The sequence below is a fragment of the Drosophila kikkawai genome, chromosome 3L (genome assembly GCF_030179895.1).
Source record: "Drosophila kikkawai strain 14028-0561.14 chromosome 3L, DkikHiC1v2, whole genome shotgun sequence".
Taxonomy (NCBI): Eukaryota; Metazoa; Arthropoda; class Insecta; order Diptera; family Drosophilidae; genus Drosophila; species Drosophila kikkawai.
Window position 1 is genome coordinate 10,297,310 of NC_091730.1, and position 21,921 is coordinate 10,319,230.

Sequence of the window (21,921 nt, forward strand, 5' to 3'; positions counted from 1 at the left end):
ACCTGCCAGGATAGTCAGAAATAGAATAATAGAAATAAAAATAGTCTGTCTTTCCTTATTTAATTGTAAATTAGCTAATTTGCAGAGGAAACGCCATAATTTAAAATTAGTTTTACTTTAGTAGCGATTTCGATACATTGGCATTCGATTACTCGATTCATTCATCGAATATGCCTTCGTTTACATCGGAGTCATAAAATATAATAAAACAAAAATTGTATAAACTGGAATCCCTTTACGCCAAGAAACGACTGTCAAAAACAAAGTGAATTAAAATCGCGTGAATTAAGCGCTTAGTTACGCCAAGTCAAGTCAAGCTGCGTTTTCCAACACCTGCGCCCCGCAGTTGGAACGTTTTCCAACAAAGTTTTGTGTCCCCGTAAAATAAACAAATAATAACCAATTACTACCACAACAATGGTGAGTACCGTTGCAAATTGTTGCTAAATACACTGGCCAATCATTAATTAGTTGAGAGAGCGCGAGAGAAAGTGGCGTTTGCCGCTTTGTTTTGTCTACAGCGCAGCCTCTTCTTCTTCCTGCATCGCCAGCTTGTCGTTCGTTGTATTTATGCAATTCGTTTTTTGACAGCTCCAAATCCTCAGTTTCGAAGGTAACTAATTAGTCACTATTATCTGCATCTTTTTGCAGAACAAACTCAAGTCCAGCCAGCACCGCGAGAAGGTGAAGAAATTCATATCGCTGACACGCACGGACGAACAGACGGCGATCTACTGCCTGCAAAAGAACGACTGGAAGCTAGACCTGGCCAGCGACAACTACTTCCAGAATCCCGAGTACTATTACCGGGAGCTCGACCGCAAGCGCATCGAGCAGCTGTTCGTGCGCTATCGCGACCCCAGCGATCCGCTCAAGATCGGTTCGCAGGGCGTGATCCACTTTTTGGACGACCTAGACCTGAAGCCAGACTCTAAGCTGGTGCTGATCATTGCGTGGAAATTCCACGCCGAAGTGCAGTGCGAGTTCTCCCGTGATGAGTTCATAAACGGGATGTGCGATCTGGGAATCGATAGCATCGACAAGCTGAAGGCCAAGCTGCCGTTATTGGAGCAGGAGCTAAACGATGCCGGCAAGTTTAAGGACTTTTATCACTTCACCTTCAACTATGCCAAGGATCCGGGCCAGAAGGGCATCGACCTGGACATGGCCATTGCCTACTGGTGCATTGTGCTCAGCGGGCGCTTCAAGTTCTTGGACATCTGGTGCCAGTTCCTCGAGGAGAAGCACAAGCGTGCCATTTCGCGGGACACCTGGAACCTGCTGCTGGACTTTGCCACCAACATCGATGACCGGATGAGCAACTATGACTCTGAGGGCGCCTGGCCGGTGCTAATCGACGACTTTGTTGAATGGTGCCAGGAGAATAACCATCTGAAGGAGGACCCCTCCTCGCCGGGTTCCGGCTTCCAGCAGCAGTCCAGCTCGAGTTCTAGCTCCCAGAAGAACATATCCAGCGCGTACCAGACCTCGCACAGTACAAACATGAATTATGGCTAACGAATTGTTACAACCTATTGTATTCTCATTAATAATAGATTTGCTTTTATCTTGATTATTCTAAATAACGGAGATACTAAGCAAGGCCGCTAAATTTACATTTTCTCTATAAAAGCGTCGTAATAAATAAATAAAGTTAGTAAATGTAAATTTTGTTCAATGTGTTTATTTTTGAGTAAGGCGGTCATGATTTTAAATTATATAGCGAACTGCAAGGGTATACCATATTCGGTTTTTCTAAGTAAGCTTCCTTTCTTGTTTATGTTTCTTGAATAGTCTTGTCTTTTAGAATAAATATTTTATTATCACCTATAGAGGAATATAATATTCTTATATTTAAACAAATTTTTCTATTAATTTAACACTCCATTTTCAAAACCCCAAACATATTTTTTTAATATAAATTAAAACAATAAATAAATGCAAGAAATCAGTGCAAAGGATGGCAGTTCTGCTCACGAGCTCCAAAGTATTGAAAATCTATCGGGCAAGAGTGTCATCTCTAGCGGTGTGACCGTTCGGCTGATTGATATTGTTGCAACGATTTTTTCGCTGTTAAAAATATTTAATAATATCCATCGTAGGCGTGCTAGGCACGCGTGTGTGTGTGTGTTAGCCACAGCGCCCATACTGCGTATAAAATGTAAGGTGCCAAATCGAGTGTCCCGTACGATTAAAGTGAAAAATCGCCTTCTTATTCGACACTGACTGGATTGCCATTGCCCCGAGCCGAACCCCCGTCGTAATCGGTGTGTGTGTGTGTGCCTGCCTTTGTGGGTGTGTGTGTGTGGGTGGCCCGTATGTCTGTCATGGCTATCGGCATTGTTGTTGTTGTACTTTCTGGCCGTCATTAATTTGGACTCGAAAATCCTTTGCCCTTGGTGCTGGTGCTGGGGTTCTGTGCCATATACAATATAATCAAATCTGAGCAAATAGCGGACGGTTGTGTTTGCGAATCCAATTATCATGTGAATAACTCGCGCGTCTCGCCCTCGAGTGGGCGAAATTTAAACAAATACCCCCCCAGACGTGTCTCTCTCTCTCTGAGTATGTGTGTGTGTGTATTAGTGTGTAAATAAATGCCACTAAAACCAAAATAAAAAATAAATAAACGAAAACAAACGCGAGCTGATAACCGCACAAGTTGGACTACGACAACGTCGAGACAACCTCGGAGCACCATTTGCGACCGCGACCAGCAGCTATAATACCCCCGTATAGCCCCGACCCGTTTCCAGCGGCGTGATAGATCCCGATCCCCAAGCAGATGATAATCCGGCAGATAATTTAGGGGCCCCTTTCTTGAGCTGGCAAAAGGGTAAATAACGGGTCATAAACCTACTTAGGGAATCTTGGTAAAGAAGCTCTAAAGATATACATATTTACGTACAAATTAAAAAAAGAAAACACTTGTTCAAAAGTTTAAAATCCATTTGCAACCTTTCAAATTAAATATTTATTATTTTTCTTACTATATTATTTATTTATTTATTTATTGATATTTAAATTAAACTACTACTAAAATTGTGCAACATTTTAAATTGATTCCATAAAAAAATGAATATAATATTTAACTTTCAAAACAAGCCATTTCTGACACCATAAATTATTCATTATTCCTCTTAATTTTGTCAGTGTGTCCTTAAAAATATTTAAGATGTCTAGATATTTAATAATTATAAAACAAAAATTTAAAAATAAAAAAAACATTTAAGTGGCAGTATAAACTATAGTACATTCATATTTCTTACAAAACAAAACACAAAAACTGTTTAAAAAAGTGTACGACAGCTGATTGAATAATTTATTGATACCGCCACGCCCCTGCTTATACAAAGGCCTTTCTCCGGGTATAATCACAAAACACTCACGACATTCGTTTGGATGAAAGCAGCTCCCTTTCAGCTCGAGTCATTGTTCAGCCTCCGCGGGCACCTGTTCATTGTGGAAATTCTGGGCTATATCACCCCGAAAGCCAAGTGGGCGAAGGCTTCCGTACATACATACATTATGATGTATATGTAGTTGTAATACATATCAATTTATTTCCATTCCACTTTTAACAGATTTATTTATTTATATTGCCTTTTTCTCTGCTGCTCGGCTCGTGCAAAGTGACAACTCAACGAGATTAATTAGCTGGGGGGTTGGTTTGTGTGTGGAAGCAATTGCCAAGTGGCGGCGGGGCAGGAACTGGACTGGGGGAAACGCTTTGCCATTCGTATGCTAATTAATTTGTTCCTTATTGCAGCCGCCGCCGCCGTCGACAACAACGCCATGTCCAAGACCTGTAGCAAGAACGCTCGGGAGATTAAGAACCACAACATGCGGGGAGCCGCCTGCTAAGAGATCCCAGCACCGAGAGAAACGAAGCCCAAGCCCGTTATCATGAGCCAGCGCCAGGAGGCAGCTGCCGCTGCCGCTGCTGCTGCGTCAGCACCAACAACATCGTCATCCTCAACGTCATCGTCATCGTCCCATTCAGTCAGCGTTGCCGCTCTGGGCAGCAAGATATCCACCTCTACACCGCAGAAGGGCGATGAGCAGCAGGAGCAGGAGTTCATCAACCGGAGCGTGGCCAGCGAGATTGATGCCATGTCTATCTCTGGTTCCGTGTCCGCAGACAGTAGCACCACCAGTGCCACTAATGCCACTGCCTCTGCTGCTGGTACCTCGGGCAGTCCAGTGGCCAAGCGGCATTTGAGCACGGCAAATTTGTCGCGAATACGTCCGCAGTCGAGCTACTCGGCACGCGTCCTCATCTTTGACGATTCTGACCAGGAGGCAGCTATGGCGGCTGCCGCTCTGGCCGCCGCCTCATCCTCCTGCAACAGCAGCGTCAAGTCCTGCAGCGGTCTGGAATTGCTGCCCATGTCACCCGCTAAGCTGTCCATTGGCCACAATGACAGCTCCGCGAATGGCTCCTCGATGATGCGAAATCTGAATCTAACCAAGAGCTCATCGGGTGGTCTGTCTGGCAGTTCCACTTCGCTGCACTCGCGAGGATACACCGCCTTGCTCCGGAAGATTTCCTATCAGCAGCACACCAACTCGCTGCGAGCAGTTAGTAGTGGTAAGAAATATATTGCTATATAATTTTCTGTAGTTTTTTTTTTAGATTTTATTTAAAAATTGCATTTTGCTCTGAATTAACGTAAGAATTCTCGGCTTTCTTTTGGAAACCCTTCAGTATCAACAATATTATTACGATATAAGCGTGAACAACGCATGTTTGCGGGCTATTTTTAACGCTGTTACAGTTAAAGGCGTGACAAGCAGCAGCCTTTTTTTGTATGTGTTTTACAAATTAGCATCTGTATAATATCTACATCTATATTTGTGTTTTGATCATCCATCATCCGTCTGTCTGGCTGTTTATCTAATTGCTAAAAATACAAATATGTTAAGAATAATTTATTAATAAATAAATATTTATGACAATAATAATTTCCACTTGCAGAAGCCTCCAATTTACTGCGCATGCGCCACTCCTCGCTGGGCAAGTCTGCGCCTTGTCTCACTGGCAACTATTTCCGCCACGAGCTGTCCGCCCCACCACAGCCACCGATTCAGGCTTCTGGCTCCTTGACCCTGGGCCAGCACAACATCTCGCGATCCGGCAGCTGTGCAGGCATCGGTCTGGCCGGCAAGCATCATCATCATCTTTTGCATGGCGTCGTGATGCGGGGCTCTGGAGGAGGAGGTGGTGGTGGTGGTGTTACCGCTGGCAATTCCTCGTCAAGTGGTGTGGCTCACCATCGCCTCAGCTTGGTAACGAATGCGGCTGCCGTGGCAGCTGCAGCGGCCGGGGGATCACGAGCCCATTCCCCATACTCGGCCAGTCCCATGGACAGTCCGCGCTTGAACTCGCCCATGCCATTTGCATTTGCTCCGATCAAAAGGATAGCCTCCTGCCGGGGGGTTGTGGACGGACGCCGATGGTCGGTGGCCTCGCTGCCCTCCTCTGGCTATGGCACCACACCGGGCAGCTCCAATTTATCGGTGAGTTTAAGGGATATTTTTGCAGAAAATAAATAATATTCTTTCCTTCTGCGAAACAGTCTCAGTGCTCCAGTCAGGAGGGTCTCAACCAGTTGCCGTCGCACAACAACAACATTCCGCCCGGCGTTCAGGAGGCGGATGCCGCTGCCGTGGCCGCTGGGGCCTGCTGTGCCGAGCACTTAAAGCAGCATTGTACCAAGCACTGTGCTCTGCTCTTGGCAGTGTCTCAGAAGCAGCCTCAGCCACCGAAGCCACAGAAACTAATTCCAGCGGCTGCAGCAGCGGGTTGTGTCAATTGCTGCGCCGAACTGAGCCTCGCCTGCGGTGGGCAACAACAACAACAGGCTGGTGGAGGATCTGCCAATAGTTCCGCCTCGATCAGTGGTATGCCTGGTGGTGGACGTATGTCGCCCTACTTTCGCCCACGCTCTAGGTCGCTCTCCAGTCCATCACGCTCGCCGATTGTGGACAATGAGATAGCCGTGATGAACACCCTGTACAAAGAACGCTTTCCCAAGGCCACCCAGCAGATGGAGGAGCGACTGAAGCATTTCATCAACGAGAACAAGAGTGCGGCTTGCAACAGTTTTAGGGACTCGCAGCCGATAGTTCGGTGAGTGCAGCTTTCGCTTAAAGGGGGGATATGAATCAGGGAATCAGAACTTGGAATTATCTTTAATTAAAACCTATTTACACCCTTTAGGTTCGTGCATCATCAGGTGCTGGAAATGGCCAGGGACTGTTTGCACAAATCAGAGGCCAAGCTGATAACCTCTCAGTATTTCTATGAGCTGAGCGAGAACCTAGAGCGTTTGCTGGTGGAGACCAAGGAGAAGTCACCGGAGGCAGCCGCCGAGCTAAGCGGTGTGATCAAAAAGCTATTGCTGATCATCTCGCGACCGGCTCGATTGCTTGAATGCCTGGAATTCGATCCGCAGGAGTTTTACGAGCTGCTAGAAGCGGCCGAGGGTCAGGCCAAGGCCATGCCGGTGATCAAGGCGGATATACCGCAGTACATCATACACAAGCTGGGCCTCAACCGGGATCCCATTGCCGAGCTGCAGCAGGAGTTGAGAGAGACGCAGCAAATGTGCTCGGAACAGGTCACCGTGCTGGCGGATCCCACGCAGCCTGGAGGAAGTTGTTTGCTTTTGAATTCCCCCTTGACAAGTGCAGCCAAACAGTTGAGCAGTTTGGCTTTGGATTCGATTGTTTTGGATGCGGGCAGCGGCACAGCCACGCCTCAACAGCCGCCTCAGACGCCAGTGGCTACGGGTGACACGGCTCCCTCCTTTGCCGTGGCCGTGAGTCAATTGAGTGAGGAAAAGCCAGGAACAAGCAGCAGCAGCAGTGGAACGGGAGCAGGCACCGCTACTGGAGGATTAAGCTCTACCCAACAACAACAGCAACCCTCACCCCACGAAACCGACTTTGACATCGTCAAGCTGATCTCAAACGGTGCCTATGGAGCCGTCTATCTGGTGAAGCACAAGACCACCCGTCAGCGCTTTGCCATGAAGAAAATCAACAAGAATAATCTCATCCTGCGAAACCAGGTGGAACAGGTGTTTGCCGAGCGCGACATTCTCTCGTTCGCGGACAATCCCTTTGTGGTCAGCATGTACTGCTCGTTCGAGACGAAGAAGCATCTCTGCCTGGTGATGGAGTACGTGGAGGGTGGCGACTGTGGCACGCTGCTCAAGAACATTGGGCCGCTGCCCGCGGACATGGCGCGCTTCTATTTTGCCGAAACAGTATTAGCCGTGGAGTATCTGCACAGCTACGGGATTGTCCATCGGGATCTCAAGCCGGACAATCTGCTAATCACGGCCTTGGGTCACATTAAGCTCACCGATTTTGGCCTCTCCAAGATGGGTCTCATGTCGCTGGCCACCAATCTGTACGAGGGTTACATTGACTCGGAGACGAGGCAGTTTTCTGACAAGCAGGTGAGGCATTCAATCCACTTAAGCATTAATATTCTAGGTGACATTGTGATGTGACCAAGGAGGACTCTTAATTCAGAAGGTTTTAAGGTAGCTAACTTGACTTATTCCCCTTTAAGGTTTATGGCACACCCGAGTACATAGCCCCAGAGGTGATCCTGCGTCAGGGCTATGGCAAGCCAGTCGATTGGTGGTCCATGGGCATTATTCTCTACGAATTCCTCATCGGTTGTGTGCCATTTTTTGGCGAGACAACCGAAGAGCTATTTGCGCACACCGTCAACGATGACATCGAGTGGCCGGACAGTGAGGATTGGCCTGTGCAAACGGAGGCAAAGGACATTATTTCGCAGCTGTTGCAGCAGAATCCCCGCGATCGTTTGGGCACACAAACAGGAGCCCTGGAGATGAAGGAGCATGAGTACTTTTTGGGGATGGACTGGAACTCGTTGTTGCGCCAGAAGGCGGAGTTTGTGCCGCAGTTGTCCCACGAGGATGATACCAGTTACTTTGATAGTGAGTATTAACCAATTTTTAAAAATCCTTTTAGAAAAAAGATACATTTTTTGCTTAAACAGCTCGCATGGATCGCTATAATCATGATCTTGGTGGTGAGGACACGGACGATACGGATGACACGCCTGTTTTTGGCAGCTTCAACTCGTACACGCCTCAATATAGAAAGCAGCATTACAGCTGGTCACGACATGCAACGGCCACGGATGGAGGGAAGCCACCAGCCCTTACATCTCTGCCTTCGCGGGCGCAGGAGAATCCCTTACCCAATCCGGGAGTCTCTTCAACTGGAGCCTTGCCCAAGCTGAAAACGGGCTTGGCTACAGGAAGGGGAAGCGGAAGCGGAAACGGCAGAGGTTCAGGCTCTGGTTCCAATGAGGGAGTGGTCAACAAATTCCTGAATACTCCCCAATTGCGTAAGCTGGATGTGAGTATTTATCTTGGGTTCTTGTGTCTCCTTCATACTTATAATCCCTGTTGTTCTCCGCAGCTCTCTTCTAGCTGCCTGAAAGTGCCCTCCACCCCGGATGCCGACTACTTGCCCGAGCTCTTGCATAATGTCACCATTGGCAATGATGCAGAGCTGCGCATGCTGAAGCATTATTTGCAGCAGCCACCTCAGGGACCTACTCAGCGTCTCCAACAGCGTCATAGCATGCCCCCAAATACCACCACGATTATAAGCACGCCAGCTACTCCGCCGCCTTTCCAAACGCAGGCAGCCATGGTGGCCACTCCGCCGATGCCGACGACAGCTAGCAGTTTCTCACGCAGCACACCGGAAAGCTCGCAAACGGACAGCGATGACTTCTCACCGCAGATCAACCGCAAGCGTAAGGGTGTCTGTGCCCGGGATATTTTGCCACGCTTCTCCATCTCCATTGAAGATGAAACTATATCAGCGGGCAGCTCCTCCACGGAGAACATGAACCTGCCGAGGGAGCAATCTCCTTTGGCCCTGCAGCATCAACCCAAGTCCATGGACGGCACCAGTAGTGGCAGCATGAAGCATCATCGCTCAAGGTCAATAGTTAAATCCGCCTCCGCTTTGGGTCTCTCGTTGATGACATCGCTGGACAACAGTCAATTGGCCGCTCAACTGTGCGGCATTCAATCTCCTGGAGGCGGTGGCAATGGCTCTAGCACGGCCAGCTCCAGGGATACCTCACCTTGCCGGGAGCTCTCGCCCTTGGTGACCAATCTAAAGCCACCGATTATCATACGACGCGGACCTCGCGGCTTTGGCTTCACAGTGCACACCATAAGGGTTTACTACGGTGACACAGATTTCTATACGATGCACCATTTGGTGATGGCTGTGGATGAGGGTAGTCCCGCCTTTGAGGCGGGCTTGCGGCCAGCGGATCTCATTACCCATGTGAATGGAGAGGCAGTGCAGGGACTATTCCACACTCAAGTGCTGCAGTTGCTTCTGAGCGGTGGCGAGCATGTAACCCTAAGGGCCACGCCCCTCGAGCACACCAGCATCCAGAGCGGTGGACGTAAGCGGGATCTCATGCAGAGCAAGCTGGCCAAGAAGGGGCTGAATCGGCAGAAGAAGCAAACCAAGCGAGAGCACGACAAGAAGCGTAAGACCTCGCTGTTTCGTAGGATCAGCAGCAAGCGTGCCAATGCAGAAATGCAGCAGGTAAGTTGTTCAAAAAATAATAATCATTTTTACATTTATATTCCCCAATTTTTTTGTATAGTTCTCGGCGGGCACAAGTTCACCCACCACTCCCTCGGCCCGGAATCTGTCGCCGCTGGACTCTTCGTATCACAGCAGCAGCTGCTGCCAGTCGGCAGGCAATTCGGCATCCTCGCAATCCACCTCGCCCTCATCCTCATCGCCCAACACACCCACCGGTTCGAGTGGCTCTAATGCAGGATTAGCTTCAGCTCCCTCAACTCTCATTGTGGCTGCCCCACCACCACCCACGCAGATGGTTCTCCTGCCCCATGTGGGAGCCGTCGTTGGAAGTAGTCCCACTTCAGTGGGCAATGTGCCAGGTGGGAAAGCAATTACATTTTCCAGTTTTAACTGGTATATAAAATCTTTCTTGTCTTTTAGTGTCACCCACTGGCGTTGTTCCCCAGCTGTATCAGCGTCCATCGACCCTCCATGGTCTCAAGCACAAGTTGCATGCGGCCACTGCTGTGATTTCCGGTGGCGGTGGCAATGCTAGCAATCCCGCCGGGGGGCTTAAGACCCTCCACACCACGAGTAACAATTCGCTGCCCAATCGCCGGAAGTCAGTGGGTCACATACCGCTGTCGCCTTTGGCTCGAACACCTTCACCATCGCCGCTGCCCTCGTCGCCTACAAGATCTCCCTCGCCCCTGGCCTTTCCTTTAGTTGGGCACCAGCCGGGCGCCTCAAATACCACACAGTCGTATAGCCCGGGCAGTACCCTGCCCACGCTGCAGGCGGGAGGGGTGAGTGGGAACAGCAAGAAGGGTGGTTTCGCCAGGACCAAGTCGGCGGAGCCCAGTTCGCCGCTGCTGAGGCGAGCCTTGTCACCGGATCGACTGCATCCGCGCAGTGCGGAGACCAAGATATCGCCACTTTGCTGCTCGCCGCCCATTAAACAGGCGACGCATACACAGCGCGTGGTGGCTACCTCTTGGAGGTCAACGCCTGGCGCCAATGGAGGAGGAGCAGCAGGCACAGCTCAAACGCAGCAGCAGCAGCAGCTGGTGACAGCGGCAGCTCCGCTGGAGGAAACTCAGAGGCAAAGTCAGGGAGAACCAGGAACCACAAGCGGAGCAGAGGTAACCCTGGCCAACTGTGAACCCTTGCCGCGCATTGCCGAGGAAAAGGACTCGCCCACCAGCAGCACTCAGGATAGCAGCAGTTGCCTGACCGAGGGTTTTATGCCCGCCATCGAGGAGTATGCCGAGGGTGAGTCCACATCATCTTCGCCCACGCAAACCCTGGAGAAGCCCACAAAGGTAAAGGCCACCGAGCAGCCAGAGATGGAGCCAGCTGGCAAGTCCAAGAAGATAGATCTAGGTGGGTGTAAAAAAATTAATGAATAATTTATTAATAAATTAAATAATTAAAAATTTATTTAATAATTAATTTATAAATTAAATATTTAAAAAATTAATTAATAAATTAAATAATTAAAAAAGTGAATTAGAATTTAAATTAATTTAAAGAAAATTAAAATTAATGAAATATTTCAATGAAAAATAAAATTAATTAAATAATTTAATTAAAATTAAAGTTTATTAAATAAAAATAAAATACATTAAATAAATAAATTCAGATTAATAAAATAATTAAATAGTTACAATAAATTCTAATTAATTAACGAGTTAAAACAAAATTAAAATTAATTAAATAAAATTTTAAATTAATTAAATAAAATTTGTAATTAATTAAATAAACAAATTAAATTAATTGTTCTTTACAGGAAAAATCTCAACCAAAGCCAAGCCCCCGAACAGCAGTGGCTGCAAGACTTCGATGACAACGACAAAGCCCGCCAGTCCCAGCGTGACCATTACCACGGGACCACGCAAGGACTCCACGGGTGCAACACCAGCAGCAGCATCAGCAGCAGCCACTTCTGCTGCCAAGCAGAGGAAGTAGCGCCAGAGCAGCAGCGGATGCTTGTGCTTCAAGTTCCGCGTTTAACTTTCAATCTTCTTTGGAACACAAAAGATTAAGGAGAAGCAAGGAGCAGACAGCCGCAGGAATTCAATATATATATATATTTAATATAACAAGGGATTGCGTTTTAAACTCCTTTTTCGTCGATGTAAGCTTGCTTTTACACAGCTCTAGCAATGCAAATTAATTAGAGAATTCTTGAAACCCAGTAGCTTGTAGCATGTCAAAACTTAAACCTAAAACATAAAGGAAAATCGCTTGAAAAAAAATACAAATTCTTAGTGTAAATTATAGTAGGCACAAGAGAAAAACGAACACGAAATTCCAGTTCCAAGAGGCACCCACGCAATTATGTACTGTATATAAATGTGAAACATTAATAGAATATTAACGAATTGTGGACTTCGGATGATGAACGGAGTCTGTCTAAGGGAGAATGATGATGAGAAGGAGAGTCATGTGGAGCTCGTGTCTCGTTTATAACATTTTTTGCGAATCTATACACTATGCCGAGAATGCAATATAAAATTCTATATTAAATAAATGTGTTATATATGTGTGTGTGTATTAAAAAAAAAAACGTTTTATATTTGTGGGATGAGGGATTATAGTGAAGGGAATATTTTTAAGTTTTGCAAAAAGGTTTTTTCTAATTTAATTATATTTTCACATTTGAAATTGAAGCTAGAATCTAACTCAAATTAAATTATTTTTCAAAGAAAAGAAAAAATTAGCAATTTTTTCAACATTTTATAAGGGCTTACATCATTCTCAAAAATTCAGAAATAATTTATTTTTTTAAATTTTTAAACTTTATATACTGACTTGTTTAACTAATAAAAACTATCACAGAGCAGCTTTCTGAGCTAAATTTAATTCATTTTTAACTAAGTTATATATTTATTTTTTTTTTTCAGAAATTAGTTATACACTGCAGGAGAGTTATTAGACTTATTTACGTATTTTGATTTACTTACCTTATAAAAACTAACTCAGAACAGCTTTTCGCATTTAAATTAATCATTTTTGGCAATATTTTCCATAAGCCATTAAAATTAATTTAAAAACTAAAATAAATTGAGCTGGATTAGATTTCAGATTAAATTTCCAGAGGCTTACTCATCAATCCCCCTTTGCTCTAAGCCCCTGGCGATAGGTTCAAGGCCAGTGTTATCGCTATCGATAAACATTTTGCCAGCTGTGCAATTGCAATTGCCGCATTTACTTCGTCTTCAATTTGTTTATTTTACGGAAATATGCTGCCCAAACTGAAGATTTCCGCATTCCTCCTCAAGGTAATGTTCCCACAATGTCCTAGATCGAGGATTCCTAATCCGGAGCTCTCCGATTTCAGCGTTTGGAGCGAACAAAGCAGCAGTGCAGCGGCTGTTTGTATGGAGTTTTCTACGGTGACGGGACATTACTCCTTTTGAGTTTCAACATTGAGTCCAGTCTGGGACAGTTGAACTACGAGCAGATCCAGCACAGATTCCCAGCGGAGCTGGATCTCTGTGGATTGGTCAAGTTCGGTGACTGCAGCGATGGCGAGGCGCACCTAAATGAGGTCATCAAATCCGTGGACATCACCGATAATCCCATCCTGTTGCAGTGCGAGCTGGGCACTTTGGTGGGCATGCGGGCCTCGTTCTTTGTGCACGGCAAGCTGGAGGAGGTGCCCTACGAGGTGATGGAGGCCGAGCAGCTGTACAGTGACTTTTGCTTTACTCGGCTGCAGTGCGGCTTCTACCTACAGACAGCACCCACGCCAGAGTCTGTGGCACGGGAGATGCATGTGCTGCGCAAGCGGGTGGCCGATGGCTCGCTGGTTTTTAATGTCCCACAGACCAAGATCTTTATCAGCAGCTGTGGTCCACTGGACACGCGGTTTACTGGTGGTGAATCGCAGATTCAGGATCTTATAGACGCCATTCCCAATCCCGGACAGCCTGAAAAGGAGGCTGACAAGAAGAAATCAGCGAAAGCTGCTACCCCAGTGAAGCACTTGGCTCCCACTGGCTGCGACTACGAGGTGATTCCCATCGACGTGATGCGCACTCGCAGCCGCGATCCCGTGACTCGAAACTCACCGCCGCATCCGGCTCTCAGCATTGCTGTGACCACCGAAGAGCAGACTCGCGTCCAGGTTCCACTGGAGATAGAAGCCATGGCCATACTGTGCAGAAAAACCAAACTTCAGAGGCTGTACGATGTGCTCATCGAGAGCATCTGCCGGGCTTCTCGGTTGTTCGAGTTGAGCCTGATCGAGCACTTAACCGAAACGGAGAGTGGCAAGCTGCTGGTCCCGGTGAGCTATCACTTTTATCCCCAGGAGTTTGGACACTTTGTGAGCTGTGCATATCTCGAGGATCTGGGTGATGACGATCCGAATATGCAGGAGAGACGCAAGCGTCTACACAGACAGTTTGCTCTGCCTGTTAGCCGTCCCTACTTCCGCAGGGCCAACCAGATGCGATTCCTGGATGAGGAGGAGAATGTTCCATGGACACCACTGATGAACACACACATTGGAGTCCGGCCCAGCGGCGTGACCGATGGCAAGGAGTACTTAGTGAATGGAAACTACCACTACTACCACTACCTGCAGCAACAGGTGCAGGATAAGGGTTGGGGCTGCGCCTACCGCTCCCTGCAGACGATCTGCTCCTGGTTCGTGTTGCAGGGCTATACGAATGCACCGATACCGACGCACTTGGAGGTGCAGGAATATCTGCACAAGATCAACGACAAGCCGGCCGCCTTTGTGGGTTCTTCCCAGTGGATTGGCTCCACGGAGATCAGCATGTGTCTGCAGGGATTCTTGAATGTTGACTCGAAGATCCTGCATGTGGCTTCTGGCGCGGAACTGGCCACCGTTGCCTCCGAGCTGGCCATGCACTTCCAGACACAGGGCACGCCCGTAATGATCGGTGGCGGTGTGCTGGCCCACACCATTATCGGCGTTGACTATTGCGTGCAGACGGGTCAGGTGAAGTTCTTGATTCTAGATCCTCACTATACAGGCGCCGATGATCTGGCCACCATTCAGATCAAGGGCTGGTGTGGATGGAAGGGCATGGATTTCTGGACCAAAGGCAGCTACTATAATCTCTGTATGCCTCAAAGACCGATCTTGTATTGAGTTCTGCCTTAGCAAGGAGGGTAATATGTTTCCAATTGCACTCTTAGATGGGATTTTAGGATCCGGTTGATATATGTATGTATACTTTTTAAGAAATATCCCAAGGAGTTCCAGAGCAACTTTTAATAGGTTGAATGTCTCTAATTGAGCAATTTTTATAACGATTTTTCAATAGAAACTTTTTTAGAGCTTTTCGATTTATAGATTGCTTTTTGAGCGGCTTTAATTGTTTAATTGGAATTGCTTAAAATTCAAAAAAATTATATATATTAGTTTTAATTTTTATATAAAAATGATTTGAGCGAAATATTTATTTTTGTATTTAGTTTTATTTTAATTTAAGGGGGTAAGGTTGAAATTTGTTGTAGCTTAATGAATTAAAAAAAGCCCGACTTGAATATCTGTAGAATTAGTTAAAGAAGTTATGGGCCAAATTTCATAACGTTTTGTCCAGTAGTTTTTGAGTTATCGTGGAACTTCTCAGGAGAGAGCTTTGAAATTTGTTGATACTCGTAAATTGAACACCAAACGACTTCTTTTAAACCAAGCATAACTTTGTCAATTTTGCTTTGATCGGTGTGAAACTTTGACATAATATGCTTAAGATATTAAACATTTATAATAAAAAATAAAATACAATTAAATACCCTACTGCCCTCTTAAATATACTTCAACTTCAAACATTTTTTATATAAAAAAAAAGACTCAAGTTTGCATGAAACCCACTTAGAGGGACTTTATTGATCACCTTTTTGGCTCCTGAGGTATTCCTAACCAGTTCAAATTCACACAAATCTAACCAAACTTAAAGTACTAGCTTTAATGTGGTTTTTTAAAGTGTAATTACCTTCCATATTCCTCTCTCTTTTTTAATTACTGCAATAAATTAAATGCTAGCTTATATATAAGACGAAACTACAAACTGTACTCAAGCTTTCATCCCGGATTAGACACCACTCTTTGAGTACTTCTTCCAGTACCGCTTGACATCGTCATGGCCATTCTTCTGGACGACCATGGTGCGCGTTCGTTCGTTCTGCCAGACCAGGACATGGATAGACTGGGCATAGTCGCGCAGCGTTACGAAGTCGGTTTGGGACAGGAACTGATTGTAGACGACGCCCTCCGTGTAGGTAAAACGATTCCGCTCCAATTCCCACAGTTTGATCTGATCAACGACCGTCGGTGGCAGGCAGGATTTCGACTGAATAGCAGACTCCACCAGCCGCATGTTGGGATGTGCATACTGCTCCAAATACGAGACAATCTGCTCCGCTGTGATTCCACCGCGCAACGCCTGACGCACTGAATCACGGGTGAGCACACCCACAACGAGATTAGGGAAGCGGTAAAGAAGCTGCGTGAAAAGACCAAGAACGGCCACCTGGAGCGGGGAATCCGTGTAGGCGTACACACGATAATTGGTCTCCACCACAATGTAGCCAGAGTCCTGTATGCCCTCCTCCGCCTCATTGGTGGCCACAGTAGCGGTGGCTGCTGCCTCCTTGCTGGTCACATTCAAAGCCAAGCGGGTGGGATAGAATCGTCCCTCCTTGCGCTTTCGTTGGAACACCAATCCGAACTCCCTCAGATGCTGCAGAAAGGTCAACATCTGATTGTTCATGCCCTCCGAGCTGTAATCTCTTCCCAAAGTGGAGAAGCTCAGCTGGAACAGCATGGAGAGACACTCCGGCAGGGAGATGCCTCGCTCTTCGCACGTGTCCAAGTACTGGAGCATAAAGTGCCACACCTGAGCCCGTGTGTCCAGCAGCAGGAACTGAAATCCCTGTCTGGTTATGGTGATTCCATCACGATCATCGCGTTTCATCAGGTTGGCATGCAGCAGAATCCTCACAGCATCCGGACTAATGGCCTCGGCATCGGTCCCGTTGCGATTTCCCGTTCCCACCATATAGTGGAGGACGCAGCGCCAGCGAGACATGGCATACGTATCCAGGAAGGCAATGTCCCTGGGCTTGGAGTCCTTCTCCAGTGTGTTGGTCATGGGCCAGGGCTTTCCCCCACCCAGCAGTACTTGGCGCACGCTCTTCTTGAACGTGGGCGACAGTTCCCAGGCGGTGAGGCCGCCAGGAATGGCGGTAACCCGCCAGACGTTCAACGCCGTCAAACAACTGGTGGCCTCCGATTGATCCCTGCAGAAGGATTAGGATTTAGGGGAATTCTTGAAAGCATGGCTGCGAGGGATCGATCTCACTTGGCGAAACGTTGTGCACCCCAGGATGTGACCACCGCCTGTGGCACTGGCTGATCCACGAACAGAATGCGTATGATAAACTGCCTGGCCAGCTCGGGCAGCTCCCGGAAGACGGCCAAGCATATAGGCGGATAATTGTATAGCTTCTCCAGCGTGTCCGGCGTTTGCCGGGTGCGCAGATATTCCTGAAAGTCCTTGCACTCCAGGTTCTCCGGTCCCTGCACCAGGGGCGTGAGGCCACTGGTGCCACTTCCAGTGGCCGCTGCATGCCGTCCAGATTTCGTGTCGGCCATGGCGCACACACCGTCCACAAAATAAATTTGTAAACAAAAGAAGGGAATTTAAGTCTGGTCGACTTTTTCTTGTGCCGGCTGTTTATCGATAGTTTAGAGATGGCCCAAGAGAGTTCGAATTTTATATCGCAGTTATAAAAAATAAATAAAACAATTTAAAAAAATAATAATAAATTATAACCTAACTTAACTTTTTAAAATCATTTATGTTTATATATATAAATTCAAAATTAAACCTACGCTTATAATGTTAACGATAGTTTTCACCTTTCTTCTTCGAATTTCCTACCTATCGATAACAACCCAGCTGTTGCCTGTACACGTGCGCCGTAAACTCATTCGTTTATTATTGTTGAATTTGGCAAAATCTCAAGCTAATTATGAGTGACGATGAGGAGCAATACGATCCCAAGGCACACAAGAAGCTGCTGCAGGCCATCGGCAGTCTGGGCAACGTGCAGCACATCCAGAAGTCAACGCGCGACGAGCGACAGACCCGCCAAGATGAGTTTCAGCTGGTGAAGAGCGTGTCATCCTCGGCTACGGATCGGGCGCCCAGGGCAGTGGGTCTCAACGACTTGGTGCAGATCCTTCGCACCTCCACCAAGCACAGCCAGACGGGCAAGAAGCTGAAAAATGTGCAGAGCAGCAAGAAAGTGCTGGAGAAGCCCCTAGAAAAGCCGGCAGCGGATCGCATTAAGCGTACCATTGGCTACGAGGGAGTGACAAAGAAGCTAGGCCGCTGGGACGCTGTGGTGGCCCAACAGCGATCGGCGGAGACGCAGGTCTTTCCCTTACAGAGTGAAACGATTTACGTAAACACCGCGGCAAATGCCCGAGCCCTGAAAACGAGCTTGAAGTCCGATCTGGCCAAGGAGCTCGAGGCCAGTAATCGCAAGCTACGAGAGCTGCGCAAGGCCCAAATTGGCGACACCACGGATGAGAAGGAGCTGGCCAAAAAGGAGCGCCAACTGTTGCAAAAGAAACTCACCCGCGATGAGCTCTTCGCCCGCCGCAAGGAGTTGGCCTACCTGAAGATGCGCGAGTCCCAGAAGTCGGCCAAAGAGCGCATGCAGAACAAAATCAAGTCCAAGAAGTACCACAAGCTGCAGAAGCGCCAAAAGATGCTGGAGCAGATGAAGGAGTTCGAGCTTCTGCAGAAAACAAACCCAGAGGCGGCCCTCGAAAAGCTAAATGCTCTAGAGAAGAGTCGTGTGCAGGAGCGGGCCAGCTTGCGACACAAAAACACTGGAACCTGGGCCAAGAATCTCCAGGTTCGAGCCAAATACGACAAGGATGTGCGTAAGGATCTGGCCGAGCAATTGGCGGTTAGCAGGGAGCTGACACAGAAGAAGCAGGAGTCTGACAGCGAGGATGAGTCGAGCAGGAAAAGAGCGGCTCTGGAAGAGGAGAATCAGGAGGACTACGACCCCTTCAATCCCTGGACAAAGCGAAAGTCGGCGGATAACAAGGAAGGCAACGAAAACGCTGAAGGTGAAGGCGAAAATTGGCGGCAATATTGGTCAAAGCGGAATCACAATGAAAAGTTATTAGAAGAGCATCGTAGGGATATGGAGGAGGAGGAGGAAAGTGAAGATCAAGAGGAGGAAAAACCGATCGCCAAGCCTGCTAAGAAAACTCTTAAAAAATCAAAGGTTAAAATGCAAAATGGCTGGACAGTCGAAGAAGTGGAACCAAGTGTCGCCCCTAAAAGCCAAGTGAAAGCACCACCCCAAAGCCTTGATGACATTTTCGAAAAACACGACGATCAGATGAGGGCCAAGCTAACCAAGAAGCTGGAGAAGCTGAAGCAAAGGGTAGACAAGCTCAAGGCAGCTCCCGCTAAGAGTAAAAAGGCCAAAAAGATAAAGGATGCCCTAAAAAACCTGAAAGATTTGGAACTGAAAAAGACCAAGCAGCGGGTGGAGATCGATGAGCCTTTGAATTACGGGAACGAGCAGGAGGAGCCGTCTCAGAAAATCCCTCCCCCCGTTGAGGAAAGTAAGGAGACCCCACCACTAATAGTAGACACTGTAGATCCCAACAAGGTAACCACTCTGGTGTTTACTCAAAAGAAAACCAGTCGCTCGGCAGGTGGCATAGGCGATGCTCTGATGGACGATGATGCGGCGGACTATGATGATGAAGATGACGCAGCGGCTGCCGAACATCAACTGACTGTTAGTCAGGCCTTCGAGGATGATGACATTGTGGCCGACTTTAATCGGGACAAAAACAAGGACTCTGAGCTAAAGAACACTGAGCTGCAGCTGTTCATGCCTGGATGGGGTTCCTGGGCTGGTGCCGGCATATCCCAGGAGGCGGTGGAGCAGCGAAATAAGCGGCTCCTCCTGAAGCTAGCGGAGCCGGAGAAGCGACGCGACGACAACAAGGACAACCTCTATGTGAACGAGGCCAGCTGCAAGAAGGCACGCGAGCACAAGGTCTCCAGTCTACCATTTCCCTTCCGATCCCTGGCCGACTACGAAGCCAGTATCCGGGCGCCGATTGGCCGGAACTTTGTCCCGGAAACGGCCTTCCGGATGCTAACGCGACCCTCGGTCATTACCCGCAAGGGCCAGGTCATTGAGCCTATGGACGAAAGCGAGCTGGTCAAGCCGAACAGGCGTTTGCGGCACATTGTGGACAAGAGGATACAGCGCATACCAGTAGTGCCGGCCAAGGAGGCGAAAGCTAAGAACTAGGAAAGTAAATACGGAAATAAATTTCTTTAAAATTTGAAAAAATATTTTTTTAATTAAAAGGAAAGTAAAAAATCTTTGAAGATTATATTCTGAAGATTAAAAATAACGGGAGATGTGGAAAATTGCATTTAAGTTTGAATATCTTTACGTTTTGTCCAACCCGTTTTCGAAGTTCGAAATTCGAACTAGAACCCCTGCTATCGCATGCAATGATCGATATATCGATAAAATTTCTAGTAATCGACAGGTTGCAATCGCAAGCACATTTTGCTTTTGCTAAAATAAATCCATAAACTTTGTGACTTCTTGGATAAGCCTTCGCTGGGGAAATGTACGAACTGAAGACCCTGCTGCCCCAATTCGACATTAAGCTGCCCACCTGCATGTACGCCCTGAAGAACGTGAGCCTGGCGGCGGATGCCCTGGCAACACCTGCGTCCACATCATCGTCATCAACATGCGTAAGTGAACTTGGAATATTGCCGCCTGGCCAGGTGAATCGCTGGCTAAAGAGAGTAAACATCGTATATCAACATCAACGCCATCCCATATTCCATTCCCGCATGTGTGTGATCTTGGCCAGAGATGGGAGGAGAGCAGCAGCAGCAGAAGCCACAAAACAAACGGGAGCGGGAAGGCAGCAGCCACATGCGCACTCGATTTGGACACTTTAGGCCGACAAATACAACAACTGCTAAAGGTTAAGACCACCAAACAACAACAAGAACCCACTACTAAATACGAAATTCTATTTATAAAAACATCGACTAACCAAAAAAGAAAACAAATGCATATGAATATCCACGCTCCGTTTTGTGTGTTGCTTGCTGTGTTCTCGAGTGGTCCAAGTGACCTTGAACAGCCGTTAAAGACAAATCCTTTTTCCTTTTTAACTTGCAGAATGACACGGCAACGGTGGCCGCCCGCCAGGAGAAGGTGCTGCAGCAGCTGGAGGAGCTCAAGGCCCAGCTGGGACAGATCAGGGCCGGTCTGGGAGTGTGTGGCAAGACCTACCAGCATACGACGGCCTTCCAAAATGGTGGATTAAAAGAGGTAGGGAGGGAATGCCTTAATCTATATTTATTTATTATATTTGTTTATTTATTTTTATTATAGATTCCACTGCAGGACGTTGTGATCAATGGACATCCCAATTTCATACCTTATGCCCTGTTGGCCTTGAAGAATGCCTGGCGGGATCTGTACACAATTGATGTCAAGACCTTCACGCACTCCACGATGGCCGATATTGGCCCAGCAGCCCGGGAGTTTGAGGCCAATTTGGCTAAGGTCCCCGTCAATCCGGCTCTGCCCAAGATAAATGTGACGCTTATCTGGAAGAACTGTAAGGGAAATTATTGATATAATTTGTAAGATTTTAATTGTAACTTTTCGTTATTACAGGCGAACACACTGAAATGATCAGCTCACCAACCATGTACGTTCCCATTTACGGCGAAGTGAACATCATCCGCTATTTGGGTCGCGTTGGTCCTGCCGAATATCGCTACGAGGGCTCTGCCTTGTGCAATGAGATCGATCTCGTTTTGGACATATGCTATCAGCTTTTGCGCTGCAACACGCACAAAACGCAAGTGGCAATGGTGCGGCTGCTGGACAAGCGACTGCAACAGCAGCAGTATTTCGGCGGCAGTCAAATGTCAGTGGCCGATATTGGAGTCTATAGCTCGCTGATACGAATGCCGGCCATCACGGACAAGGATTTGACGCCAGCGCTGCTGGCCTGGCGCAAGCGAGCAAAGCTCGTGGCACAAATTTAAGTTGAAAAGAATCGAACAAAATAAATTAAAGAAGTGCTTGAATGGTATAAAAGCTTATTATTTCAAGAGTTGTGAGCAGTTATTTATTGATTTTATATTTCAGAATCAAATCGCAAGTAAGAGTAATGAGTAAAATAAAAATTAAGCTGAACGATGAACAAATTTTGTAAATTCCCCCCGAATATAT

The 21,921-nt window shown here is 47.3% G+C and overlaps 6 protein-coding genes across 9 annotated transcripts; 5 read left to right on the plus strand and 1 right to left on the minus strand.

Annotated features, from left to right (window-relative positions):
* Positions 1-163: 163 nt before the first annotated feature.
* On the plus strand, positions 164-1,673 carry SCCRO (defective in cullin neddylation 1 domain containing SCCRO). The gene is made up of 2 exons (XM_017178682.3): positions 164-420; positions 652-1,673. The coding sequence occupies exons 1-2, from the start codon at positions 418-420 to the stop codon at positions 1,516-1,518; spliced, it is 870 nt and encodes a 289-aa protein (XP_017034171.1). The 5' UTR covers positions 164-417; the 3' UTR covers positions 1,519-1,673.
* A 346-nt stretch (positions 1,674-2,019) lies between these two features.
* On the plus strand, positions 2,020-12,172 carry dop (microtubule-associated serine/threonine (MAST) protein kinase dop). 3 transcript variants are annotated; one of them, XM_017178717.3, is made up of 11 exons: positions 2,020-2,161; positions 3,770-4,591; positions 4,979-5,520; positions 5,580-6,133; positions 6,224-7,469; positions 7,586-7,982; positions 8,045-8,409; positions 8,473-9,630; positions 9,692-9,992; positions 10,054-10,995; positions 11,402-12,172. In XM_017178717.3, exons 2-11 carry the CDS (start codon positions 3,907-3,909, stop codon positions 11,578-11,580), a joined length of 6,369 nt encoding a protein of 2,122 aa, XP_017034206.1. In that variant the 5' UTR covers positions 2,020-2,161; positions 3,770-3,906; the 3' UTR covers positions 11,581-12,172. The 3 variants fall into 3 exon arrangements, with proteins under 3 accessions (XP_017034206.1, XP_070140950.1, XP_017034205.1); XM_070284849.1 differs by having other exon boundaries at positions 2,161-2,267; XM_017178716.3 differs by lacking the exon at positions 2,020-2,161 and adding an exon at positions 2,311-2,836.
* A 609-nt stretch (positions 12,173-12,781) lies between these two features.
* Ufsp2 (UFM1 specific peptidase 2) lies at positions 12,782-15,049 on the plus strand. Its single transcript, XM_017178761.2, has 2 exons — positions 12,782-12,896; positions 12,956-15,049. Exons 1-2 carry the CDS (start codon positions 12,858-12,860, stop codon positions 14,738-14,740), a joined length of 1,824 nt encoding a protein of 607 aa, XP_017034250.1. The 5' UTR covers positions 12,782-12,857; the 3' UTR covers positions 14,741-15,049.
* A 401-nt stretch (positions 15,050-15,450) lies between these two features.
* mrn (general transcription factor IIH subunit 4 marionette) lies at positions 15,451-17,330 on the minus strand. The gene is made up of 2 exons (XM_017178762.2): positions 16,956-17,330; positions 15,451-16,893 (listed from the first exon to the last, which is right to left on the minus strand). Exons 1-2 carry the CDS (start codon positions 17,246-17,248, stop codon positions 15,687-15,689), a joined length of 1,500 nt encoding a protein of 499 aa, XP_017034251.1. The 5' UTR covers positions 17,249-17,330; the 3' UTR covers positions 15,451-15,686.
* A 219-nt stretch (positions 17,331-17,549) lies between these two features.
* LOC108083158 (U3 small nucleolar RNA-associated protein 14 homolog C) lies at positions 17,550-19,984 on the plus strand. The gene has a single exon (XM_017178845.2). The coding sequence runs from the start codon at positions 17,629-17,631 to the stop codon at positions 19,951-19,953; it is 2,325 nt and encodes a 774-aa protein (XP_017034334.1). The 5' UTR covers positions 17,550-17,628; the 3' UTR covers positions 19,954-19,984.
* A 195-nt stretch (positions 19,985-20,179) lies between these two features.
* On the plus strand, positions 20,180-21,776 carry AIMP2 (aaRS-interacting multifunctional protein 2). Of its 2 annotated transcripts, XM_017178790.3 has the most exons (5): positions 20,180-20,414; positions 20,537-20,653; positions 20,854-21,006; positions 21,070-21,298; positions 21,358-21,776. In XM_017178790.3, exons 1-5 carry the CDS (start codon positions 20,283-20,285, stop codon positions 21,732-21,734), a joined length of 1,008 nt encoding a protein of 335 aa, XP_017034279.1. In that variant the 5' UTR covers positions 20,180-20,282; the 3' UTR covers positions 21,735-21,776. The 2 variants fall into 2 exon arrangements, with proteins under 2 accessions (XP_017034279.1, XP_017034280.1); XM_017178791.3 differs by lacking the exon at positions 20,537-20,653 and having other exon boundaries at positions 20,183-20,414.
* Positions 21,777-21,921: the final 145 nt, after the last annotated feature.